The sequence below is a fragment of the Procambarus clarkii genome, chromosome 23 (assembly GCF_040958095.1).
Source record: "Procambarus clarkii isolate CNS0578487 chromosome 23, FALCON_Pclarkii_2.0, whole genome shotgun sequence".
NCBI classification, from domain to species: Eukaryota; Metazoa; Arthropoda; class Malacostraca; order Decapoda; family Cambaridae; genus Procambarus; species Procambarus clarkii.
In genome coordinates, this window is record NC_091172.1 from 14163833 (window position 1) to 14185866 (window position 22034).

The 22034-nt window shown below is 42.1% G+C and overlaps 1 protein-coding gene across 1 annotated transcript in view; it reads right to left on the bottom strand.

The window, feature by feature from the left end:
* PIP5K59B (Phosphatidylinositol 4-phosphate 5-kinase 59B) overlaps positions 1-22034 on the bottom strand; it is a 311973-nt gene that overhangs the window by 181043 nt on the left and 108896 nt on the right. Inside the window, exons 15-16 of the mRNA XM_069329652.1 lie at positions 5423-5530; positions 4462-4506 (exon numbers count right to left, since the gene is read on the bottom strand). Of these exons, the coding sequence (XP_069185753.1) occupies positions 4462-4506; positions 5423-5530 (153 nt within the window). The remainder of the gene's footprint in view (positions 1-4461; positions 4507-5422; positions 5531-22034) is intronic.

A 22034-nucleotide genomic window follows, 5' to 3' on the forward strand; every position in this document is an offset into this window, starting at 1 on the left:
ATGGTGAACAAAACATACAAATACCAGTACTTATATATAACCTGTGTATATAGTATAATAACAGCAAAACTATTTGTTTATTGTTTTATGAACATAATAATTGAATCACTAATATGCACACCATAATTTTGAGTACAGCGATGGTTCATACATTTTATTATATAAATATATCACAATTCACTGTATTGAATAATATTACTGCAAAAAACTAAGAAAATATAAATCAGAGACATTGAAATAATTAGGTAATAATATATTTGTGGCAAATGCCGCCTGACAGCTAAAGCGGAGTAGACCTCGTCTGGCGAAGGTTCTGTCAACGCTCCTTTTTTACCAGATTTCCCTACCCTATTGCGGCTAAAATATGTCACCTACGATTTTTTTGTTATTTTTCCGTGATCAGGGAACAAAAATGAACACATTTATAAGACGAAAGAATTTTTTGGATTTTTTTTTTGTTGCGCCTATGGGTGTTAAAGCCATTTGGACCCCTGGCGGTTTGAGGGTTAACCACTCCACCATCACAACCGTTCAAATGATGATGGTAGCCGAGGCTATTTGCCCATCATCCCGACGGCAATCTGAGGGCAATCTTGGGCACAGTTATTTTATCAAATCATCTCATTTTTTGGGGCCACATGAGCAACACAAACATGTGGTCTTCTGTACATCAGTTGCATAGTGCTCCTGGCAGTATGGGTTCAATTCACTTCTGGGGTGTGGAGTTTTCAGTTGCATATATGCCTGGGGACCATTCAGGCTTGTTCGCATTTGAGTTGCTCACGTGGCCCCAAAACATGACGCGATTTGATAAAATAACTATGCCCAAGATTACCATCAGAGCGCCGTCAGGATGATAGGCAAATAGCCTCGGCTGCTATCATCTTTTGAACGGTCATGATGGTCGAGTGGTTAAGGTCTCCTGTACACTAGTTGCATAGTGCTCCTGGCAGTATGGGTTCGAGTCACTTCTGGGGTGTGGAGTTTTCAGATGTATGTATGTGTGTGTGTAATTAACTAAGTGTAATTAACTAAGTATAGTTACAGGATGAGAGCTACGCTCGTGGTGTCCCGTCTTCCCAGCACTCTTTGTCATATAACACTTTGAAATTACTGCCTATTTTGGCCTCCACCACCTTCTCACCTAACTTGTTCCAATCGTCTACCACTCTGTTTACAGAAGTGAATTTTTTTATATTTCTCCGGCAGCTTTGTTTCGCGAGTTTAAATCTATGACCTATTGTTCTTGAAGTTCCGGGTCTCAGGAATTCTTCCCTATCAATTTTATTGATTCCTGTTACTATTTTGAATGTAGTGATCATACCACCTCTTTTTCTTCTCTCTTCTGGTTTTGGCATATTTAATGCCTCTAACCTCTCCTCATAGTTCTTGTCCTTCAGTTCTGGGAGCCACTTAGTGGCATGTCATTGCACCTTTTCCAGTTTGTTGATGTGCTTCTTAGGATATGGGCACCATACAACCGCTGCATATTCCAGCTTTGGTCAAATAAGTCACAAACAATTTCTTTAGTATTTCTCCATCCACGTATTTAAAAACAAATCTGAAGTTAGAAAGTGTAGCATAGGCTCCTCGCACAATGTTCTTAATGTGGTCCTCAGGTGACAGTTTTCTATCTAGAACCACCCCTAGATCCCTGTCTTTGTCAGAATTCTTTAAAGATTTCTCACATAATTTAGAGGTTGTGTGGGGTCTATGTTCTCCAATTCCACATTCCATAACATGGCATTTATTCACATTAAATTCCATTTGCCAAGTGGTGCTCCATATAATTATTTTGACCAAGTCTTCTTGAAGGGCATGACAATCATCTAGGATTCTTATCTTCCCTATTATCTTATCATCAGCAAACACGTTCATATAATTCTGTATTCCAACTAGCAGATCGTTTATGTAGACAATGAACATTACCGGTGCAAGAACTAAACCCTGTGGTACTCCATTCGTGACATTCCTCCAATCCAATACATTGCCTCTGATTATGGCCCTCACTTTTTTGTCAGTCAAGAAATTTTTCATCCATGTTAGAAGCTTACCTGTCACCCCTCCAATATGTTCGTTTTCAGAACAACCTCTTATGTGAAACTCTGTCAAAAGCCTTTTTTAGGTCCAGATAGATGCAGTCAACCCAACCATCTCTTTCCTGTAAAATCTCTGTGGCTCGATCATAGAAACTGAGTAAGTGTGTTACACAGGATCTTCCAGATCGAAAACCATACTTTCTGATATTATGTCGTTTTTCTCCAGGTGTTCTACCCATTTAGTTTTAATTATTTTTTCCAATATTTACACTATTACACTTGTCAATGATACAGGTCTATAATTGAGGGGGTCTTCCCTGCTGCCACTTTTGTAGATTGGAACGATATTAACCTTTTTCCACATGTCTGCTACGATTCCTGTACACAGGGATGCCTGAAAGATCAGGTGAAGTGGAATGCTGAGCTCAGATGCAAATTCTCTCAGAACCCATGATGAAACTCCATCTGGACCAACTGCTTTGTTTTTACTTAGCTCCTTTAGCATATTTTCCACTTCATCTCAAGACACCTCTATACGCTCTGGAATTCTTATTGTGTCTGGTTCTCTTAAGATTTCATTTTGTACAAACACACTTTGGAACTTTTCATTTAATGTTTCACACATTTCTTTTCATTTTTCATGAATATGTTTCCCATATTCAACCTCTGGATATTATCCTTTACCTGCAATTTGTTGTTTATGAATTTGTAGAATAGGCCCGGTTCTGTTTTACTTTCTGTCTCTCTCCTTACTGCCGTATAATTGTTTCTCGCATCTTTGTATCACTGGTATGTTTGGGGGTTTGGCCACTTCCTATATTGATTCCATTTTTGTCTTTTGGTCTCTGGCCCTCTCGCAGTTTCTGTTGAACCAATCCTGTTTTCTGGACCTGCATCTCTGTTTTGGTATGAATGTTTGTGTGTCTTTATCGTTTATTTTGCAAAATTTGGCATACATTTCATTTACTTCCCTGCCTAGCAACAATTCTATCCAATTACACTCATTAAAATTTTTTCAGTTCCCCAGTGTTCTCTCTTGAAATTGAGTTTAACAACTGTTTCATTGTCCCCATTTTCTTCTAGAGTATATCTTAAAGCATATTTAATGTCCAACAGGACATGATCACACTCTCTTTGATCACCGAGGTTCCTCTGTGTAATTACATAAGTGTAGTTACAGGATGAGAGCTACGTTCGTGGTGTCCTGTCTACCCAGCACTCTTTGTCATATAACGCTTTGAAACTACTAACGGTCTTGGCCTCCACCACCACCTCACCTAACTTGTTCCAACCGTCTACCACTCTGTTTGCGAAAGTGAATTTTCTTATATTTCTTCAGCATCTGTGTTTAGCTAGTTTAAATCTATGACCTTTTGTTCTTGAAGCTCCAGGTCTCAAGAAATCTTCCCTATCAATTTTATCAATTCCTGTTACTATTTTGTACGTAGTGATCATATCACCTCTTTTTCTTCCGTCTTCTAGTTTTGGCATATTTAATGCCTTTAACCTCTCCTTGTAGCTCTTGCCGTTCAGTTCTGGGAGCCACTTAGTAGCATGTCTTTGCACCATTTCCAGTTTGTTGATGTGCTTCTTAATATATGGGCACCACACAACCGGTGCATATTCTAGCTTTGGCCTAACAAAAGTTGTGAACAATTTCTTTAGTATATTGCCATCCATGTATTTAAAAGCAATTCTGAAGTTAGAAAGCATGGCATAGGCTCCTCGCACAACGTTCTTTATGTGGCAACGCACTGTATTATGCACCTTGACTTCTCACAGTAGCTGTATAAACAACTACACCCCCCCCCCCACCCACCATCATTTATTTTTTTATGCAAGTACTCAATTCACTCTCACAGTAAAGACTAGTAATAATATATTTTTATTTCCAGAAACCTGCTGCACAGGAAGTGCGTGCTTAGTCATAAGCCAGTCACAGTGAAAGGGTCAATAATGGAAAACTCATAACTGCAATACAGTATACATATATACATTTATACTTATATACAGATCTGAGTAAATAATAAGGAGAAAGAACCAGCTTTGGCTGTAGCAACAGTAAACCCAAAGCACACTTTAATACATGAACTGGTTGCAAGTATGGACCTGTGGGAAAAGGGACATTCCTGGTATACATTTTTATCTAATTGTATACTTTATTTAATGGGAGGTCTACTACTTTCCTACACAATACACGATTTATATGGAAACACAGTAAAAAATATTAAATGGTACACCACTCACTTTTCAGAACACACGATATAGAAAAGGGCATTCGGTTTCCACATATATAATAACAACTACAGTACTGTACACAAAAGCCGAGTCCCACATAGACATGAAAGATTACTCAAGTGTATACGTAAAATAAAGCTTCAGCAACTGGGAACTAGGGATATGGGTTTAACAAATTACATACTTCGACTTCGAACGCTTGCACTTCTCTTACTGCGAACAGATGATCCTTGGGAAAAGAAAAAGCACAGAAATAAATTTCTGGAGTTATTTCAAATCAAAAATCCTATGAAAGGTAGCATTAACAACAGTCATCATCTGAATGAGCCACATTAGTGATTTTATCAACTACAGTTGATTGATGCAGGAATCCATGGTTTCCTATGCCAGGCACAGCTTAATACGAACAGTAATGTATTATGAAGCATTTCTAAAACACAAATCTTAGCCTCTTGGTACACATGAATGTACTAATTTTATAAAAATCAATAGTTGAATGTAATGACATGCCCTTATCTTGGTGCCTCAGTAGATTCCCATTGAATTGTCTTTGGTACCAGTTACATCTCGAAAATTACCAGGTCTCTGGGGATGAGGGAATCAATGATCAACTCTAAACCGGATAAAATTGCCCAGAAAGTACAAGCGAGGCAAACTTACTTACTGTATCTTGATTAAAGAGGCAAGATGGAAACAAGGGAGAGAGTAGCTTGCACAAAATTATAAATGTTTCAGGTTTATTAATTTGCTTGCTTTAAGTAGTTTCATCATGCTAACTTCCAAATAAAAGAAACCACAACATCATATATGGAATTACTATACAAGATTGATATTAAAGTGACAAATTTAAAACTATTTAGTCAAGACAAGATGTTTTCATTTTCACCTGATGTAACATCATTGGTTTCCAAAATTATACAATAAAATAGAATTATAACCTTCAGATCAATAAAATAATTAACACTACTTACTAAAGCAGCTGCAAAGTGAATCTGGAACATTTACATTAAAGCTCAAAATAAACATACATTTTGCCATTTATATATAAGCAAAGTAATTTTTTACAGTACAGTATCTTAAAATAAAAAACATGCAAAATACTTTATCTTATTCTAAAGCCCCACAATAAAAAGGTTATATGTTACCTTCTTGACTGTCATGCCCTTCTGCTGTATGCTCAGGCTCAGACTGGGACATAGGCCGCAACATACGCAGGGATGTGCCTCTCCGCCGAGATGGCGAATGTCTCAAAGCTGCAAAGCAAATACCAAAGCAAGGGTAATAGGAGCCTAAAGGCAGTACCGTGAAGCAGTATAATATATGCTCTAATGCACAAAGTCTATTTACAGTAAGAAGAAGAATGCTCAAAGATCAATCTGGAAGATTACCAATATATTGTAATCAAAGTTAAAAGAAGAAGTATTACATATCTGTCTCAAGAACAATGAAAATATTTGAACTACTGTACAAATATTTTATTTTATTTTATTCTGTATCATTTTGAATATTAATCAATATATATTACTAATATATAGAGTACCTAAAACAACAATATGAGAAAACAAATTAAGTGTCTATATCAACCATTTCATTGCACAGCTAAGCCATTACTTCATGTCTGCCTACACATTACCTCTATGCAACTGTTCATTCATCTTTATATTCACTGACAGTACCAGATAAAAAAAAAAAGATCCTTAATAAATATGACATACAGAACTACACCAAAATTTAAGTTTAGGTGTAAAAAATGCAGAAACTTATAAGAAGACTTCTCTACCAGTCCGCATGCACACTAAAAGGGTTTACCATTATTAGCTAAATTCAGTGTTTGCCTCTGGTTCCATCAGCTCTAAGCCCACAACGGCACATTGCACTTAATCACAGTATTACAGCATTTTATAAATGAAACATGAATTTATATACATTTATGCATTAGTCTGCACTACAGAACATTTTTCAATATTGTCAGACGTTTTTGAGACAACTCTTCGTAATTAGTGCTATAAATAAAACTATGGTACGCCCCGTAAGTCACAATAATGTGGCTGAAGATATGATGACAAAAATTTCCATTTTTTGATGACCAATCACAACATGGAGAAACAATGACACATCAGTCTGTCCTGGACCATTATCAGGCTGTATAATAGAAGAGAGGAAGGTACAGGCAAGTAAGAAAGTACCTTCCTTTCTTCTACTACACGACTTTATAATGGTCCAAGACAGACTGAAATGTCGTTATTTCTCAATTTTCTGATGCGTAGTTTGTTCCGTGAAAACTGCATAATATTGCTCAACTAATAAGCAAAATTATACTGTTTATAACAATTATAAATTATGGTTAAAAAAAAACCAGCGTTGAATGTAATGAAATGCCATTTTCTGGGTGAATCCTGGAGGCTTCCCGGAGCTATCCAGGCTGAATTAATATGTATAACTTTCTGGCATCAGTCAAAGTGCTTGGAGTTCTTGCCTACCGAAGACCATGAGTCAGAACCTGGCACCCTCAGAGAGGCACAAGAAGCAATGGGCCTATAGAAAGGCACCCAGAAAGGGAGGCGACGTAAAACAAACCTCTTTTCTTTTGAAAATATTGCTACCGAAAGCCGAACGAGTGGACAGAACTCCCCAAACAAAATTATCAAACTAACAATGTCATCACGTCGCCGCGCCGCCATCTGCCCACCCCACCCCCCCTTCCCCAGGAGGTGGAAGGGGGAGCCCCAGACCATTCGCACCGGCGATCCAACCGGCAGTTCTTAGGCTGGATGTCAAAATACGTGAAAAACACTGCCGACCGGAGGGAGGGAGGGATGCCGGGGAGCCTCTGGAACTCACCCAGAAAATGTGTTTCATTACATTCAATGCTGGTTTTCTGGGGGGAGCTCCATTGACTACCCGGAGCTACCTCACCACAGATAAGGAAAAGAGGGAAGGACCCAAGAGACGGACGCCAAGCGCCCTAACTTGAAAAAAGTTCACAGACGAAACCAAAAGACCCTGCAGACGACCTGGGAGACCCGAACCCCAAAACAGAAAGGAAGGGAACCCGGGCAAACAAAAATGCATCCATGGCCCCAGAGGCCAAGACGCGTAGAGAACAGTGAAGAGTCACAACCGAACAACATAGGAAGCGCCCCCGGCTTGACTAACCAAGCAGCAACCCAAGGACCAAACCGAGGAGAAGAAAGAAAATAGACCATCCGGGCTAATGACCAGGACGGCACCGGAAGCGCAAGAGCAGGCCGGAGGTGACAACACCTAAGACAGCAAGTGGAATGGAGCAGAAGGAACAGAAACACAGAACGCAAGCTGGAGCAGCTCCACCAGCGCCACACACTGATGACCAAAGAGCCAGAGCTCAACCCCTGCAAGCACAATTAGGTGAGTACAAGACACCAGACGAAAGTACACGGCACCAGATGTCGGTCCCTGAACAACCCCGAAGGGAAAGACAAGACAAAAAACCCTATCAGAGACCAAAGAACTCTTCGCAGTGATAGGAAAACCGGAAGGACCACCAGGAAAACTACACACTGCTGCCGAAACGAAGCACGCAGGTGGGAGACCAACAATGAAGCCACCAGTGCCCACACAAGCGACGAGAAACTAAAGACAAAAACCCGAGACGCGTAGACTCAAGGGGGAAGAATGAACCAGCCTCGAACAGGGCTGGACCGATCTGCAAAAAGAGGAGGAGCCGCAGGAAAACCCACAGGATTGGAAACCGAGTAAAGCAGCGCCCCCTAACCAAGGCAGGCAAAAACCAGAAGGAACAGCTGCCAGGGAACCAGGAACCCAACCCCAGCGAGCTGAAGAGGAACCAACCTGGGTGAGCAGACATGCCCCGTCTGGGAGGAACCCCCCCCTCATCCCTAAGACCCCTGAAGGACCAACAAGGACAAACATCGAGAAGCCAAGGCCCAGACAGAGGCCAATGAGGAAAACAAGTACCATGAACTAAAGCACGAGATGCAAAGCGAAAAACAGCGACCGCGCAACCTAAATGAGCAGCGCAACCAGCTCCAGCAGGGAAGAACAACGCACTCGTCTCTGAGGTATACATGATGAGAACTATGCAGGACGTGAACCTCAGGGAAACAAAAACGTACCTTCCAGAAAAGGAACAAAGAAAAACCGGAGCCAGGACCAGAAGCCTAGCTACCCGTCCCAAGACAAGGAACCAGTAGGGCACGAGTGGTTGACCGGAAGTTCACAACCCCCCGCAGACAGTGCAACATAATAGCATGCAGTGAGATACAAGGAAAATGAAGGAATTCAGTACCAAAACCGAACACCGGGGTAGTCCAAAAGCAGGGAACTGAACATGAACAGAGGCCCGCCCACCCCAGCACCTAACATCAGTATAGCCAATAAGCACTGATCCAGATACACAGCCATGTGTAGCATAGAGGGAGGAAAAATGGAATTAGGCAAGGAAAATGCCGGAAGACGGACCAAGTAGCAGCCGTAACGCAATGTACACGACCGATCACAACGTGTGTTGTGGGAGGTCGCACATACACAGAGGGACACCATGGATATCAGGGTGCAGCCAGGCACCGAAGATAGGCAATGAAGGAGTGTCCAGAGATCAGAGATCGAGCAAGGAATGAGGACACAGAAGCATGGACCGAGGGAATGAAGGAGTATCCAAACATTGGGAAAAGACCCAGGTGCCGAAAAGCTGAACAAACAGCACCGAAATGCGGGATAGTGCCCCCACAGTACAATGAAGAACAAGATACACGGGCAAAGTAAAGACACTGAAAGATGCACATAAGGTGTCTAAGTAAAACACACAACACCTAACAACACTGTTTGGTGCCATCGACGCAACCCTGTCAAGCAGGGATTTGACATGGTAGACAAGGATGGATAATTTAACACGGGCGGTACATGCACAAGGGAACACAGGAGAAAGCTGAGTACCCAAATGAGCCACCGATACATTAGAAAGAACCTTTTCAATGTCAGAGAAGTTAGGAAATGGAATGCACTAGGAAGTGATGCGGTGGAGGCAGACTCCCTACACAGTTGCAAATGTAGATAAGATAGAGTCAAGTAGGCTCAGGAATCTGCACACCTGTTGACCGACAGTTGAGAGGCGGGACCAAAGAGCTATAGCCCAACCCCCACAAGTACAACTAGGTGAGTACCCCCACCAAAAGTCGAGAACTAGCACCTGGCCGACAGAGTCGCCAGACTGCACAATCGCACTTGCAGATCAGACACACGACTGTGTCACAACACAGTCGAGCCGAGTAACATACCAGGAGCATCGCGAGTGGAATATGTCCAGAGTTGCGTGCCCAGCAGAAGACGAGGTGCAGTACAGAGGTGGAGGTGGTGCCACTCTGAGCCACCCCACACCTGCAAGCAGAGAAAAGAACGAAGTGATGTCCCCACATATAAAATCCAGAACACCCCCAGCATCTAGAGGGCTATGACTGGAGAGAGAAGACAAGCAAGAAAGGTGTAGAAAACCGCGATAAAAGACGCGGAACACATGAGTACACCACCCAGAAACAAAACGATCACCCTGGCCCCAGCACCCAAGGTACGAACCGCACCCCCCATCAGCTGGATGGCGCAGCACGTACACCAGTTGGATATACACCAGCAAGGTGTACGTAACGAATACAAGGAATGCCGAAACAGGAAGGAGAGACGAAGTGTAAACAAAATAAGATGAAACAGAATCAAAGAAGACAAGGAGGATGGAAGAGGACCAATGAGTCCGAGAAAAGACCAGAGGGAAACTTCACCAGAAGTCAACAGACGTTCCAATAATATTAGAAGTATCGAAGAGGTCCGTCAACCAATGAGAACCGTGACAAGCAAGCACAAACGCATGGAGGTACATTTGGACAAAAAGAAACCGCTGAGCAAGGGACATGCAGGGACCCCAATATGAAGGGAACAGTATTGCGACATCAGCACGAAAAAGGTGAGGAAAAGGGAATGAAACACACCCCCAGGAATGACGGAACTGACGGACCCTACGGGACACGGAACCGAACCCAGGGAGGGTTTTGGGTCTCCCGAAACCAACACGAATACAGACGGGAAAGGAAAAAACTCCACTCTGAGGAACTGCAAGCCCTGCACCGAGGATACAAGACCCAAGTGGGGCAAAACAGGGCCGAGGTCTTCCCAGGCAACCCCGGGAACCTCTATGGCAGGATCCAAGGCCGATCCGTTCCCCCAAAGCACCAACCTCAAAAGGAAAAGCAGGGGCAGCAGTACAAAACACTAAGGAAAGGAGCCCACTGGACAGACCCATACGGCATGGTTGAAGAAACGGGCTCGAATGCCTCCACCGCCACCCCGGAAGAGGGAAAACACCCAAGACCGCCCGAGTCTCAACCCAACCTGACCTGCTCCAACACCGAAACCCGCCTATGGTTTGGAGCCGGAAGCAAGGGGGAGGAAGTATGCCCAACAGAAGGGAAAGGACTAGGAGGAGCAGATGAAAACCAGAGCCGAAGCGACTCCCACCCCCATGTCCGGACCCCTGAAACCAAAACGGGGCAGTCCCGGGGCATCCGGGGCCGCAACCAATCTAGAGAGTTGCAGCAACCTAAACGTAGCATGCAACGTCGCAGCCGCCTGCACCCGCTTATCATGATCAGTGGCTTGGGTGAACGAGAGCATGAGCAGACAACACCAGTTGAACAGCTCTGGGTCAAGAAAAAAACGACCCAACAGGCAACATGGCGGAGGTACAACCGGTGAGTTTCACCCTGAGACAAGGGGACAGAGCAACCTTCAAACTCGCAAGACCAGAGGGATGGGGGGGGAACTCAGTGGTCACATACATCGGACCACATAGCCCCCTGTGGGGTTTTCCAGGGGCCCTTAGCCATGGTTACACGCTAAGGAAAGCCCAGGCCGGGTACTGTGAACCGGCACCCAAGTCTACCAAACAAACTTCTATAAGCTGAACCCCTGGGACGTGTCCACTCACAGGGACCAACCGAGGAGTACCACTAAATAGAAAATATACATATAAAAACCCTAGAACAGCAAAGGGGGATGGCAGACCCCCCAACCAGGCAAAAACAAAAACAAAAGAAAAAGCCAGCAAGAGGACAACGTACCCAGCCAGAACAGAGCCGACCGCTGTTATTGGTGAAAATTAGCTGTGCAGTACCCCGTGCCCCTACCAGTGACGAAAACTACCTCCTACCCAGAGATAAACAAGGGCAACAAAACCCCCAGCTGACTCCAAGGGCGACCCAGTACTGAGCAGTAAAGGACAGAGCGGAGGTAGATCGCAAGGCGACTTGTGGAAGGTGAGCCCCAAGTGCAGTACTTACAGGGCACCTAGGGAAGAGAGCCCTAGGTGCAAACAGTCCGAGTACCGTGGAATCTCACTCCTGGCTCACACACCACCTGTAGAGACAGCCCACACCACAAGACACAGAACTGATTAAAACCCAAGCCAGAGGGACTCGACCGGCCAGTAATCACATCAACCAAGAACTGGCGGTTGGATCGCCGGCACGGATGGTCTGGGGCTCCCCCTTCCCCCTCTTGGGGAAGGGGAGGTTGCGCAGATGGCGGCGCAGCGACGTGTTGACGTCATGCTAGTTTGATAATTTTGTTTGGAGAGCTCTGTCCACTAGTTCAGCTTTTGGTAGTAATATTTTCACCAGAATAAGGGTTTGTTTTTGGGCGCCTACCTTTCTGGGTGCCTGTCCCGGTCGATGGCAGACATAGAATGCTCCCAACCACAGGGGGGTTTCTATAGGCCATTGCTCCTCATGCCTCTCTGAGGGGGCCAGGCTCTGGCTCGTGGTCCCTTGTAGGAAAGAATTCCAAGCACTTTGATGCCAGAAAGTTATACATATCCATTCAGCCTGGATAGCTTCGGGGAGCCGACGGGGCTCCCCCCAGAAACAATATAAAAATAATATTCGAGTAAAAAGTTATCTTAATCTTAAATATTAAAGTGACAATTTTAAATAATTATTTGTTAAAAAGGCATAAATAGATATGATTATGTGAAAAGCTGTATTAAGGTGTGAAATCCCTTAGGTGAGGCCACATCCAGCATCAATGTGCAGAGTGCAAGATGTTAAAATCAAGCCTGTAAGACAATGAGAGCTGAACAATTAAGTCACTGTGAAATTCTTTTGACTCCTGACTGACAATCATAACCTAGAAAATAGTCTTGTGGACAATATTTACACCATGGAAATATCTTACTATACAAACATCAGACCGAAATTCTATAAGATGCTTCTCGTAAAATATTTGAATAAATAAAGACCAGACCAAAGATTAAAGTGCCAAATTAACTTTAAGTTTATTATATTTTATTTTTTACAAAACTGTATATTTGATCAATTGGCTATGAATAATTGAAAAATGATTTATGGGTACAAGCCCCCTTAGTATAATCTGAAATTCTATTTAATTTATATATTTATATATAAAGAATAGGGGTGGTAGGAGAAGAAAATATCAAAGTGTTCAGTGAGGATCCACAAGGTCTTCTCTGAGTACTCTTTATTTTCTTCTTCGAGGCTATGGGTCCCTACACTTGCACCAGAGGTGGTACCCCTTCTAGTATAAAAAAAAAAAAATTTATTATATAAAATATTATATATATATATATATATATATATATATATATATATATATATATATATATATATATATATATATATATATATATATATATATATATGTATATATATATGTATATATATATGTATATATATATATGTATATATATATATATATGTATATATATATATATGTATATATATATATGTATATATATATATGTATATATATATATGTATATATATATATGTATATATATATATATATGTATATATATATATGTATATATATATATATGTATATATATATATATGTATATATATATATATATGTGTATATATATATATATGTGTATATATATATATATGTGTATATATATATATATATATATATATATATATATATATATATATATATATGTATATATATATATATATGTATATATATATGTATATATATATATATATATATATATATATATATATATATATATATATATATATATATATATATATATATATATATATATATATATATATATATATATATATATATGCAGAATAACCACATATGAAAAATAGAAAATGCTTAACGCGTTTTCGGCTAATTCGCCTTCATCAGAGAAGAAAGATGAAGGCGAATTAGCCGAAAACGCGTTAAGCATTTTCTATTTTTCATATGTGGTTATTCTGCATACTTGGATCAGTGTTTTTGTGATCATTGTTGCATATATATATATATATATATATATATATATATATATATATATATATATATATATATATATATATATATATATACACACACACATATATATATATACACACACACACTTCAATTACTAAAGTTAGGAAGCATAATGTAAAGCTATAGGAACACACTTGAACTAGGTTGAAGAGTAAAAACATTCGAGTTGAAAGTTTGGATATATTAAAGGATATTTGACTTTGATAAACATTTTTAAAAAATAAATCAATTAAATATTTCATCTCAATGAAAGATAGTATAATTGGAGCAGATACTTTAGAAACTGTTTATCAATATTTTACCGCAATTTATCTTTAAAAGTTTAGGGGAAAAACTTAAATAATTTAATCTTCATAGAAAGTTACTTTTAAATACAAAGCATTAACGTACCAACCTCCATTACATAACGGTAATTCCTTGTGATAAATGGATATAAAATCTGAAGGACAATACTTTAATGAGATCTTTAAAACTGACAAAGAAAGGCTTTCCAAAAAGTTGGGCCAAAATGTGATCCCAAAGCCACATCACTATAAAAGGGATCAGCATTTGAATGTAAAATAAAAAAAATGATATATAATCTCTAGCATTTAAAACATAAATATGTATTAAATCTAATATTGTTTAAGTTACCTTGCTATCATTTATCCATATTAAATACATTATGAATGTTCCACTTAAAAAAAATTAATACAATTAATACACAATGACAATTTCAATGAATGTATTAAATTTTAAATGTAACAATAATGTACTCATTCTTTGCAGTGTGAATGGTACCTCAGTACAAGAGATTCTGAAAATTTAGCCAAATCATCATTTAAGGATCAATTGTACAAATACTGTATTTGACTTTAAGATAACCCTGTATGTTAATTTCTGGAATTATAAAAACACACTAGCTTGCATTTAGCTGTATACAATTAATAAAATATTTTATCTTGTACGTGATTTTTAATGCTTTGTAGAATAAAATTACAGTGGAACCTCAAGTGACGAGCGCCTCAATTTACGAGCATTTTTAATAACGAGCGCGCCGATCTCCGACAAATTGTCTCGATTGGTGAGCGCTCGTTTGATAAACGAGAAACCTACATGATGCATACCCACTGCTTCTCCCACATTCTCGGACGCCTCCGACGATGCAAATAAAATTTGTTTTGTTTAAAGATGCTGGGATGTAAAGGGGTGACTGCTTTGATGTTGCAAAGCATTGACTCTCTTTTGTAGTATAAAAAAAAAATTAAAAAAAAAAAAAAACAACAAATGTCAAAAAGATTCGTTCAGTGTTTGTCAGGTAGGCTGCTCCATTATTAATAAATAAATGAAAAAATGCAAAACAAATTGAACACATTTGAAACAAAGAAAGATTGTCATAATGGAGCATGCTACCCGACAAACACCGAACGAAGCTTTTGCTATAAAAAAAAATAAAAAAAATAAAATTTAACAAATTTGAAAAACGGACAAATGTCATAATGGTTCGTTCACTGTATGTCAGGTAGGATGCTCCATTATTTAAAAAATTTAATATCATATTGATGTTTCTCGGTGGTGGAACGAATTATTTTTATTTCCAATATGTTAAATGGGGAAGTTCGTTTTGAAAGACGAGCATTTCACATGAGCACGGTGCCGGAACGGATTAAATTCGTTATTCGAGGTACCACTGTATACTTATCTTGCAATTTAAAAAAAATTAAATATTAATCCATAACACCCTAGCTTATGATGCATCCTTCACAATATTACAGTATTAACTATAATGCACTCCAATAGTTAAACTTCCTTAACCAAACTATTGGTACAGTATTACCTTATTGTTAATACAGTGTTTACTGTATATTTTAGTATTGATAAGAGTTGTCTCCAACACACCTGACAATATAACAAAAATTTATATTGCATCTATCTATCTATATATCTCTCACACACACTCACTCTCATACTCTCTCTCATGCGGACCAAAGAGCCAGAGCTCAACCCCCGCAAGCACAACTAGGTGAGTACACACACTCGCACTCACTCCCTCACACTCAGGTAATTACACTCACTCACTCTCTCTCTCTCTCTCTCTCACACACACACACACACACACACACACACACACACACACACACACACACACACACACACACACACACAAAGCAGGAGCCACATATGACCAGCAGGAGCCTCAAATGAACCCAGAGCAAATATGCAGATCTATATGTGACTTGTGAATTGACTTTGCAGCATGCATGACATTTAGTGCTGATATATGCACATGCAATCTGCCTCTGGTAAAGAGCAGAAATATTTCAACAAGAATGTTCTAACTGCAGAAATATTATGAATTAAGTGCAATAAGAGAGAGCAATAAGGAGAACTGGTTAGGATAATGAGAATATTGTGTTTATTGTATCGTACTGTATTAAGTCTGCAATGACCAGTTATATATAACAGTAATAAACATATTACAGGCATAACAGTAGTTAAAAAAAAAGTGAGCAATGAAAAGTAGATGTATTAAAGATATACCTGTATACAAAATATTTATATTTGCATTTTACTGTCAAGTTACAATCTTTATAAATAAAAAATAATAACTTTCAATAATATTATTAAGGGGAACCTGCATGCCAAATTGGATGATGCTTTGCAAACATGAATAAAACTATTTAACCATACAAAAGTTAGAGGAAACTGTGGAAGCATCACAATATAACATCAATTACATAGCAATTATACATGGGGGATAGAAAGAAAGAAAAAAAAATGGTTTAGCTAAAGGGAAAGATGATTGTATGGGGAATTAATGACAGCAAAAGCTAACTGACTGGATGACAGCAGACTGTACACTAAAACTGCCCAGGTTACTTAATGAATATTGTCAACAATTTAAATCTACAAGTATATGAAAACTATAAAAATATTATGATTAGAGGTATATTAATGCAAGTTTTGTATAATAAAACTCACTTATTTCTTTAACAATTTCTTAAAACAGTCAACAATTTCTTCAAAGGAAAAAAGATTTTAGTGTGGTGACAGTTTACATAGACAATTAATGGGTATGCTACAGAAACACTGGAGGAAAGAATGGCAATGTATTATCGAAAATAAAGATCATGGAGAGATCTTTTAAAATGATCAAAAACAGGGTGCTGGAAGAACAGAGAGAAAAAATACAATTAAACTGACAAGCACAACTGACAAACAGAAATTACTTGATATAGGTCATATAAGACAACACTACACTGAGGTTATCCCCCATATGGGAAAGGTAAAATTGAACTCCACAGAAAAGTTTGCTGGGATAAAAATCATACAATTAAAAGTTTACCTAGATAAAGTAATAATTAAAAATAGTTATCTAAAATTGTCATTCTCATGCAAGTGATGCATACCAGGAGTGTTCGCACACTTAAAAATGCTGCAAAGAAATACTTCATTTATTGATTAATTTTGTTATAAAACATTAACCACCATACGTACTCTATTCAAAAACCATGCCATACCACAAAGCGACCAATACAAGTGAAATGATGGATGAATACTCCATCATTATCCCTCTACCTTCCACAAAACCAAAAACAGAAGTAACAATGAAACAACATGTGATGCGTGAAGGTGCACTTATTTGTTTATATTCTTGATCTCCATGTGAACTCTAAGTGTCAGCAGACAGGGTACTGTAGCAGGTACTGTTGTGGGTGTGACAGATGTGGCATGCACATTCCATGCTTTCATGGCATAGGAGGGACCCCTGGATACGAATCCATCTACAGTATTGTGCAACATCATCAGAGTTACAGAAGAACTTGAGGTTTACTTCAGTTTTTATTTCTTGTTCAAAAGACCAAATAGAACTGTGCCTCATAAACTAAGACAAGCTACATTTTTATATTACAGGAATACACTTTTAATTATTCCTGTTACCTACCTTAATTTAAAAAAAAATCCCTTTATAAAAACCATCAGAATGGGGTGAATTCTAATGAGAATTGGAAATACAAGCATGTACGCATGATTTATGATAATTTAATTTGAAAAAAAAAAAAAAAATACAAAAACTTTAGAAGGATGATCAAACCCTAACACTAAAGTACATAAGACCCTACCAATACAGTATTCTAAAAAAACTAGCGTTGAATGTAATGAAACATCGTTTTCTGGGTGAGACCTGGAGGCTCCCCTGAGCTATACCGGGCCAATGTGTATATTTTAGACCGTGGCAACAGTCAATCAAAGGTGTTCTAAGCCTACTTGGGACCAGAGCCAGAACCTGGCTCTCTCAAGAGAGGCACAAGAAGCAATGGCCTAAAGACACCCCCGTGTAATTGGAAGAAGTTGTTGTCTGCCATCTACCAGGTTAGGCACCCAGAAAGGTAGGAATCTCAAAACAAACTACTGCTGGTTAAAAATTGCAAACCAAAAGCCAAATTAGCAAGAGAACTCCCCAATCAAAAATAAGGAAACAAATATGACATCACCACAACCGCCACGCATCCATCTGCGCACCACCCCCCTCCCCGGGAGGGGGACGGGTGGTCCCAGACCTCCACGCCGGCAACTCTCTTCAGTTCAGAGGCAGAGTTTCAAAAATGCGAAAAACCACTGACTGGAGGGAGGGAGGGATGCCAGGGAGTCTTCGGGTCTCAACCGGAAAATGGCATTTCATTACATTCAACGCTGGTTTTCTGTGGAGAGCCCCTTCGGCACCCTGGAGCTACCTAACCAAAGAAAGGAAGAAAAGGGACTCGCCCGGGAGGCGGTCGTCACTCACTCCTCAACTCAAAGTCGAGACAACAGGTCGCAACCTGCGACCCAAGGCTATACACGCCCGAGAAGGACTACAAACATTAACAAGGCAATGTGCAGCCAGGACCCTATTTGACCTCCAATAGCCCCGTGCCCAAAAGATAGGCCAGGACATTACCAAAGCAGCAGCCAATGCCGAACTTATGAACGGCATGGGCATGGGGAAAGACTGCAGGCTGGCTGAACCGAATAATCCTGCGGAAAACCTGGGAGACTCGGGCCCTGAAATAGGAAAAAAGGGAAAACTGGGTCAACCCAAAGCGTGTCCTCTGCCACCGAGGCAGTAACGCACAAATAACAGCGAAGAGCCACAGACAGACACAAAACATGATGCACCCCGGGCCGAACCAACCAAGCATCAACAACTCGAGGACCCTTCCGGAAAGCAGCAGATTCATTCTTCGCCAGAAAAGAAAGACGGCTGCAAACAAAGAAAAGACCCCCAGGACTGAAATAGCAGAAACCCCTGTGCCGGAGGAGAGCATGAAACTCTCCGACCCGACTCCCAGAGGCCAATGCCAACAAGAAAAGGAGCCGTAGAAAAAAAAAAAAAAGAGCCATAGAAAAAGCGTCCTGAACCAAGGAGGCCACCCCAAACCGAGGAGAAGGGGAGCACCCGGTGTAACGACCAGGACAGCTCGGGCAGCGCATGAGCAGGCCGGAGGTAAAAACAACGCCCAAGAAGCTTGCAGAACAGAGCAGAAGTGACATCCACCCCAAATGCAAGCTGCAGCAGCTCCTCCAGTGCCACCCGAAACGAGGCGACAGTATCTGGCATAAGAAGACGGTCCTGAAACAACGGAGAGAGAAAGGACAAAACCGACCAGAAATCGAAGACAACCTACGAAGAGACAAGTGCCGAAAAGACCCTAAGGGAAATTCATACTGCCGTCGAGATGAAACTTGCAAGTGGGACACCAACTAAGCCACCTGATTACCATACAAGAGGTGATTAATCTGCATCAAAAAGAACAGACACAAGAAGCAGAGAAGATCGAACCAGCCATGTACCGGAATGGACCGATAGGCTGAAAGAGGGGAAGCCGCGGGAAGACCCTCAGGTTTTGACATTGAGCCAGAAGCGCCTGAAACCAGGGCTGGGCTGGCCACCATAGAGCCAGCAGGACTACTCATCCCTGATAAGTCTCTCTAAGCTAACCAGGACCCAGAGCAACAACCGAACCGGTGAAAAGAGGTACAGGAAACCCCAACTCGACCAGTCCAGCCGAAAGGCATCGACCCCAATGGCCTCGCACTTAGGGTAGGGTGCCACATACACTGGAAGACGCCTCAAAAAAGTTGATGCGAAGAGGTCCACCTCTAGAAGCCCACATGTCAGGCAAAGCCAACTGAATGAGTGTGTCGACCGTCCATTCCATGGATAGGGGAATGAAACGAGACAGGCCATCTGCCAGGATATTTGACACTCCATGAACATGAACCACCAGGAGAGCCAAATCCCGAGAACACAGCAAATGAGTCACCTGAAAGCGACCAGTCCCTAAGAGCCAAGGACCGCATCGAACCCCCACGGTTCAGACAACGAACCACCAGGGAGCAGTCCGAATGGAGCCGGATCATTGCTCCACGAGCACCACGAACACTGAAGCGAATGCCACACCATTGTGAACTCCTGCGCCATACTGTGCGAACTCCTGAGCCCAACAGAAGGACGGACCCCACCGACTCTGGCCGGCCTAGTGAGCACTGGTCACAAAACCCCAACTGAGAGATGAGGCATCCGTGAAAACATCGAGTGGGAGCTCAGGGAGGCGTCAGGGCATTGAACCCTGAAAACCCCTCAGAGGAAGCTGGCGACGCAGCAGCCGACGCAAGGCTCCCGGGATCCGAACACAGCGATCACGAGAGTGGCGGAAGGGACGCCCCCTAAGAAACCAGAACATCCACTGTAGCAAGATCCGCCCCAACGGATAAACCAGCACGGCTAAGATCAGGCTCCTGCACCGCCGCCCAAACAACCGACGTGTGACCCAGGTGTCTTAAGTGGGACCGCAGCCGCAATAACGCCGCCAGAGGGAGAGACAAGGAAGCAGTCAGAGTCCCACACAAGACCAAGCCCAGTCCGAACCTGAGAGGGAACCAAATGGGATTTCTTCCAGTACACCAAGAACCCGAACCCGGTGAGCTGGTAAGGAACCAAATCCCTGGCGAGCAGACACGCAGATTGGCTGGGAGCTCACACCAGCCAATCATCGAGGTAAACGGGTTACCACGACCCAGTTAAGGCATGTGGACACACAAGGTGCCAGATACAAACTGAGAAGGAAGGCAACTAAAGCGGTAAGTGTCACTCCACGACAAAACCGAGCCAGTCCCTAAACACCGGATGAATCGGGACGTGCTAATACATGTCCCGGAGGTCCAGACACACCATCCAGGCACCCGGTGCCAAAAGTAGCCGAACCCAAGACAGAATGGTCATCTGAAGGAGGGGCAAAAGACCCAGGGGAATCAGACGGGACAAGTCCATTATGAATCACAGATCTGCCCAGTCCCGTTTCGGAACTAAAAACAGGCGGGAAACCCACTCCAGGATGACCTGACAGAGTGTAGGGGAAGAGGCCCGCCCCGCAAGCCCCAATCGCCCCAAAGGAGAAGGAAAGAAGCAACGCCACCGCAGGCCAGAGAAAAAAAAAAGAGCCAAATTGCCCACGAATCGTAGGACCAGGCGAGAGCAAACAGCACGAGCCCCCCCCCCCCCCTATTGCCCCACCAACAGGGCGAACCATGAAAGGGCCGACGACCCTTACGAGAGCCCGACTGATGCTCAGAGCCATCACTGAGCCAACGACCCCACATGAGGGCCAGCCCTGAATCTGGCACTACTGGCTTACGATGACCGAAGGAACCCCGAGACCTGGCATGACCCTTCTGGGCAGGACCTCCACGCACCCCCCCCCACCGAAGAACCTACTAGTCCGACGTAGGCCATCAACTAGACGAAGCTGCCTGCAGAAAATGCACCACCGTAGACTCTGCAAACAGCAACGGACAAAAAGGGGATGAAAATCTATGAGCCAGGGCCCAAAATGATTCCAAAAAATGGAGGAGCACCGCCTGTCAGCACGCGAGGTGAGAAGCGAAGAACAGACACCGCCTCCCTCAGAAACGGCGCATACAACTTCACCAAGGCAGCCGGTGCCCAAGCTGCCAAAGCAAGCACACCGGACACTGACCCGGAGCCCAGCTCCTCCACACCCACCACAAGCCAGTCCAAAAACAGCTCCAGCAGGGAAAAGCACTAGACCAAAGCCAAGTGCCCATGGGCGCACAAATCCTCGGCCACCAGGGATGCCGAAAGGGAGGGAATCTGCACGTGAAGCAGCACTTGGCCGACATCAAAAGGAAGGATGGAGGGCAAACAAGCACACATTGAGGTGCTCCAACTCACCCCCCAGGAAAACCTGAATGACTGTAGGCAATTCTCGTCATGCAAGTGCGCATTCCGACAGGACCATTGTCCTGTTCATTGGGGGGCCAAGCCCCCAATGAAAGAAAAGGCAGTCTGCCAGCAAGTTAGACTCCGGCACCTTGTAACGCTGCCAAGAAAGAAAAAAGGAGTCAAACTGAAATAAGAAGGCTTCATTATCTAGGCATAATCCGGGT